Source organism: Colobus angolensis, unplaced genomic scaffold, assembly GCF_000951035.1.
Source record: "Colobus angolensis palliatus isolate OR3802 unplaced genomic scaffold, Cang.pa_1.0 Scaffold34, whole genome shotgun sequence".
Taxonomy (NCBI): Eukaryota; Metazoa; Chordata; class Mammalia; order Primates; family Cercopithecidae; genus Colobus; species Colobus angolensis.
In genome coordinates this window covers 6,080,367-6,086,603 of record NW_012116710.1, presented here as the reverse complement: position 1 = coordinate 6,086,603, position 6,237 = coordinate 6,080,367, and the positions used below count along the sequence as shown (strand labels likewise).

Sequence of the window (6,237 nt, the reverse complement as noted above, 5' to 3'; positions counted from 1 at the left end):
CTTGCTTTGTTGCCCAGGCTGGAGTGCAGTGGCATGATCTTGGCTCACTGTAGCCTCAACCTCCTGGGCTCAAGTGATCCTTTCACCTCTGCCTCCTGAGTAGTTGGGACCACAGGCATGCACCACCATGCCTGGTTAATTTTTGTACTTTGTGTAGAAATGGGGTCTTGCCATGTTGCCCAGGCTGGTCTCGAACTCCTGACCTCAAGTGATCACCCGCCTCGGCCTCCCAAAGTGCTGGGATGACAGGTGTGAGCCACCGCACCGGCCAACTCTTTCTATCTTCTTAATGGGGTCTTTCACAGATTAAAAATTTAAATTTTGATGAAGTCCAACTTATCAACTTTTCATTTTATGAATCGTGCTTTAAGTGTCAAGGGTAAGAACTCTTTCTCTAGCCCCAGATCCCAAAGATTTTCCCATATGTTCTTTTAAAAATGTATTCTAGTTTTCCTTTTTTTTGTTTTGAGACAGGGTTTCACTCCCATTGCCCAACTCCCGTTGGCTCACTGCAACCTCTGCCTCCTGGGCTCAAGTGATTCTTCTGCCTCAGCCTCCTGAGTAGCTGAGATTACAGGTAAATGTCACTGCGCCTGGCTAATTTTTGTATTTCACCATACTGGACAGTCTGGTCTCGAACTTCTGAGCTTGGGTTGTCCGCCCACCTTGGCCTCCCAAAGTGTTGGAATTACAGGCGTGAGCCAATGTGCCCGGCCTAGTTTTACACTTTAAATTTAAATTTTTGATCCATTTTGAGCATAAGATCTGAGGTTTATATTATGAGCCACTTTTCTGCCTATAGATGTCCAATTTGTCCAAACACCATTTGTTGAAAAGGCTATTCTTCCTCAATTGAGTTGGCTTTGCACTTCTGCCAAAAATCAGTTGGGCGTATTTGTGCGGGTCTATTTCTGGATTTTCTATTGTGTTGCATTGGTCTATGTATCTCTCCTTCTACCAAAACAACAGTCAACTACTGTAGTGAATCCTAAGTCATGAAATCAGTAGGCTAATTCATCTTATTTTATTCTTCTTTTAATTTTAAAAATTATTTTATTTTATTTATTTATTTTGAGATGGTGTGTCATTCTGTTGCCCAGGCTGGAGTGCAGTGGCACGATCTTGGCTCACTACAACCTCTGCCACCTGGGTTCAAGAGATTCTCTTGCCAATTTTAATTTTTTTTTTTTTTTTTTTTGAGACAGAATCTCACTCTGTCACCCAGGCTGGAGTGCAATGGCACGATCTCGGCTCACTGCAACCTCTGCCTCCTGAGTTCAAGCAATTCTCCTGCCTCAGCCTCCTGAGTAGCTGGGACTACAGGCACCCACCACCATGTCTGGCTGATTTTTGTATTTTTAGTAGAGGTGGGGTTTCACTATGTTGGCCAGGCTGGTCTCAAACTCCTGACTTCAGATGATCCACCCGCCTCAGTCTCCCAAAGTGCTGAGATTACAGGCATGAGCTATTGCGCCCAGCCTATTTTTTTAAAAATTGGTTTACTTATTCTGATTCCTTTCGTGTTCCATGTAAATTGTAGAATAATCTTGTCAATATCTGAAAAGTCTTGCTGGAGTTTTGAATAGGAATTGCATTAAGTCTACATATCAATATGAAGAGAACTGAGGTCTTTACTCCGTCCAGTCTTCCAATCCACAAACACAGTGTGTCTCTCCTTTTAATTAGGTCTCCTTTAATGTCTTTCATCAGGGTTTTATAGCTTTCACTATGAGTCCTGTACATTTCTTAAAGATTTCACCTAAGCAATTCATATTTTAAAAGTTATTATAAATGGTATTTTGGGGGCATTGGTGAGGATAGAGTCTTGCTCTATTGCCCAGGCTGGAGTGCAGTGGTGGAATCATAGCTCAGTGCAGCCTCCACCTCCTGGGCTCAGGCGATCCTCTCACCTCAGCCTCCCAAGCTGCTGAGACTTCAGGCACGTGCAACCATGCCCAGGTTTATTTTATTTTATTTTTTTTGTAAAAATGGGGTTTTGCCATGTTGCCCAGGCTGGTCTCAAACTCCTGCCCTCAAACCATCAGCCTGCCTCGGTCTCCCAAAGTGCTGGGATTACAGGCATGAACCACTGAGGCTAGCTGTACTTTTTGTTTTGGTGTTCAAAGGAGATTTCTGGGCCAGACACAGTGGCTCATGCCTGTAATCCCAGTACTTTGGGAGGCTGAGGCAGGAGGATCACTTGAAGTCAGGAGTTTGAGACCAGCCTGGCCAACATGGTGAAACCCCGTCTCTACTAAAGATACAAAAAATTAGCCAGGTGTGGTGGCAGGCGCCTGTAATCCCAGCTACATGGGAGGCCGAGGCATGAGAATTGCTTGAACCCAGGAGACGGAGATTGCAGTGAGCAGAGATTGTGCTACTGCACTCCAGCCTGGGCAAGAGAGAGAGACTCAGTCTCAAAAACAAACAAACAAACAAAAACAAAAGACCACCAAAAAACAAAAACAAAAACAAACAAACAAAAAACCCCACACAACCAACAATCAAAAGAGATTTCTGTCTGTTTTGTTCACTTTTATGTCCCCAGCACACAGAACAGTGCCTGGCACACTGTAGGTGTATTTGTTGATAGAATGAGTGCATTTGTTGCTAATATATACAGTTAATCTTTGTCTGTTTCTCTTATATACTGTCATCTTGCTGGATTCATTCGTGCTATGAGAATTTTTGTAGATTACTTGGATTTTCTATGTTGACAATTATGTCATCTGCAAACAGATTGTGTGTGTGTTTGAGGTAGAGTCTCGCTCTGTCGCCCAAGTTGGAGCGCAGTGGCACGATCTTGGCCTACTGCAACCTCCGCCTCCTGGGTTCAAGTGATTCTCCTGCCTCCACCTCCTGAGTAGCTGGGACTACAGGCGTGAGCTACCACGCCTGGCCAAATTTTGTATTTTTAATAGAGATGAGTCTACCATGTTGGTCAGGCTAGTCTCGAATTCTTACCTTGTGATCCACCCGCCTCGGCCTCCCAAAGTGCTGGGATTACAGGTATGAGCCACTGTGCCTGGCCTGCAAACAGTTTTATTTCTTCTTTTTTGATCCAGTTGTCTTTTATTTACTTCTCTTGCCTGATTGCACTGGATGGAACTTTCAGTACTGTGGTTGAGTAAGAACGGTAATAGAGGACATCTTTGCCTTACTCCTCACTGTAGGGAGAAAGCACTCAATCTTTCATCATTAAGTATAATTTTAGCTGTAGGCTTTTATTTTGTTTTATTTTATTTTATTTTTTGAGACAGGGTCTCACTCTGTTGCCCAGGCTGGAGTGCAATGGCATGATCTCGGCTCACTGTAACCTCCGCCTCCTGGGTTCAAGCGATCCTCCCACCTCAGCCTCCTGAGTAGCTGGCGCTACAGGCACCTGTCACCACGCCCAGCTAAGTTATGCATGTTTTGTAGAGATGGGGTTTCACCATGTGGCACAGGCTGGTGTTGAACTCATAAGCTCAAACAATCTGCATATCTAGGCCTCCCAAAGTGCTGGGATTACAGGCATGAGCCACCGTGCCTGGCTCCACAGCCGTAGGCTTTTTATAGATGTTCTTTATCAAGTTGAGGCAATTCCCCTCCATTCCACTTTTTCTGAGGATTTTTCTGTTTAATCGTGAATGGGTGCAGAAGTATGGCAAATGTTTTTCTACATTCTTTGATAGGATCATGTGATTTTTCTTCTTCCACCTGTTTTGGTGGATTATATTGATTATTTTCAAATATTGAAGCAGGCTTGCATCTCTGAAATGAGCCCCATTGGGTCATGGTGTATAATTCTTTTGATCTATTGATGAATTTTATGTGCAAATATTTTGTTAAGAGTTTCTGCGTCGGTCGGGTGTGGTAGCTCACACCTGTAATCTCAACACTTTGGGAGATCGAGGCAGGCAAACCACCTGAGGTCGGGAGTTCGAGACCAGCCTGGCCAACATGGAGAAACCCCATCTCTACTAAAAATAAAAAAAATTAGCTGGACTTCGTGGTGTAATCCCAGCTACTTGGGATACATATATATATATATATACAAATTTAAAAGCCAGTTGAGTTAGAGTTTTCTTTTCTTTTCTTTTCTTTTTTTTCTTTTCTTTTCTTTTCTTTTTTTTTGAGACAGAGTCTCACTCTGTCGCCCAGGCTGGAGTGCAGTGGCATGATCTCAGCTCACTGCAAGCTCCACTTCCTGGGTTCACACCATTCTCCTGCTTCAGCCTCCTGAATAGTTGGGACTACAGGCATCTGCCACCATACCCGGCTAAGTTTTTGGATTCAAAACTCCTGACCTCATGATCCGCCCGCATCGGCCTCCCAGAGGAGTTTGGGTTTTCTATTACTTGCAACCAAAAGCATCCTTGATGAAACCCATGGAAAGGAAAGATGAGTTTCCCTCGAAGTTGAAGAACTCTGGCTCCATGGGCCTGCTCTGCCATCACCATTCCCCAAAGCTGCCATCGTATGAAGCTGTCAACATTCTTGTGTTTGGTGTCCATGGGGGTGGGGAAGGGATGAATCATCTGGGGCACCAGGATCTTTCAACTGCCCCTTGTCTGTGGTATCACTACTTCTTCAAACACTTGTCTCTTCAAAGTTTCACTCTGGCTTTTTCAACCCTTCTCTGCTTCCTCATATCCACTACCTGTCACCCCGCCCCTCTCCAAATGCATTACTTTGCCATCTACTTCACGGAAGCTGCTGGGTGGGCCTTCCTCATCTCCTACCTGGCCCCACACTTGCCTGCTCCCTGTCATGAGGGATGAGTGCTCTTTCTTCCTAACTTGGGCCGGTGTCTGGTCCTGGCCCCTCCTGTGTCATTCCTCCATAAATTGCCCCTCCCTTTTCCTTTATTTTTCAAAACTTCCTTCCTTTTCTTTGTTTCTTTCCCTTTTTAAAAAGCAGGGTCTTGCCCTGTTACTTGCAGCCAAAAGCATCTTAAGCATCTTGTTGCTGGTCTTATGGTAGAGCCTGTGGTGGACAATGCACTGGTTCTTGGAGTTTCTGCTCAGAAATGATACATGCTTGGTCGAGCACAGTGGCTCATTCCTGAAATCCCAGCACTTTGGGAGGCCAAAGTGGGAGGGTTCCTGGAGCTCAGGAGATTGAGGCCAGCCTGGGCAACATACTGAGATGCTATCTCTACAAAAAATACAAAAATTAGCTGGGTATGGTGGCTTGCACCTGCAGTCCCAGCTACTTGGGTGGGGAGGGGTGGCTGAGGCAGGAGGATTGCTTGAGCCTAGGAGTTTGAGACTGCAGTGAGCCATGCTTGTGCCACTGCACTCCAGCCTGAGTGACAGAGTGAGACCCTGTCCCCCCCCCAAAAATGAAGGAAAAGAAAAGAAAAGATACAAACCACTTTACTTCCTCTCCCCTTTCACTGGCAAAAACAAGTGACATAGCCAAGCCTGAGGTAAATAAGTTAGAGATTTATAATTTTCCCCAAGAAATTAATTCCTTGCTTTGGAAGGGAAGAATTAATTCCTTGCTTCGAATGATAAGGCAGTCTAATACATCCTACATTCAGGTATCTCCAATTCTGATGTCAAGAAGGACAAATTAGTTTTATGATTGTGTATACAAACCATCTCCAGTTCAGATTCAAATTGGGCCACGTGACAAGCCAATAGCAGCAAAGACTTTGATCCTAAAGGTTTCCTTGCCATCTTCGGAATCCAAGGAAGGGATTGGCCAGTGGAAACCCCCATGAGAGGAGCTAGTACAGTTGCTGAGAAGGCAGCACCACTGGGCTGCTCTCCGTGGTTCTGAACTCCACTGTCGGCTAGAGCAGGGTGCTTTGTTTCATCTCCACAATCTGGGGTGTGCGGGAAGGGGCGGGGTTGTGTTTTGTTTTGTTTTTTGTTTATTTATTTATTTGAGATGGAGTCTGGCTCTGTCGCCCAGGCTGGAGTGCAGTGGGTGATCACAGCTCACCGCAGCCTCAATCTCCCAGGGGCAAGCGATGCCCCCTACTCAGCCTCCTGAGTAATTGGAACCATGTCCGGCTAATTTTTTTTTTTTTTTTTGTAGAGATGGAATCTTACTACGTTGCTCAGGCTGGTCTTGAACTCCTGGACTCAAGTGACTCCCTCACCTTGGCCTCCCAAAGTGCTGGGATTACAGGCATGAACCACCATGTCTGGCTAGAGTTTCTTTTTAAAAAATTTTTTATTTATTTATTTTTGAGACAGAGTCTCACTTTGTTGCCCAGACTGGAGTGCAGTGGTGCGATCTTGG

At 45.1% G+C, this 6,237-nt stretch overlaps 1 protein-coding gene across 1 annotated transcript in view; it reads left to right on the top strand.

Moving 5' to 3' along the window:
• Positions 1-4,763, top strand: part of LOC105519221 — a 16,914-nt gene extending 12,151 nt beyond the window's left edge. Inside the window, 1 exon segment of the mRNA XM_011952528.1 lies at positions 4,452-4,763. Coding sequence (XP_011807918.1) covers positions 4,452-4,763 — 312 coding nt within the window.
• The last annotated feature ends 1,474 nt before the right edge of the window (positions 4,764-6,237 follow it).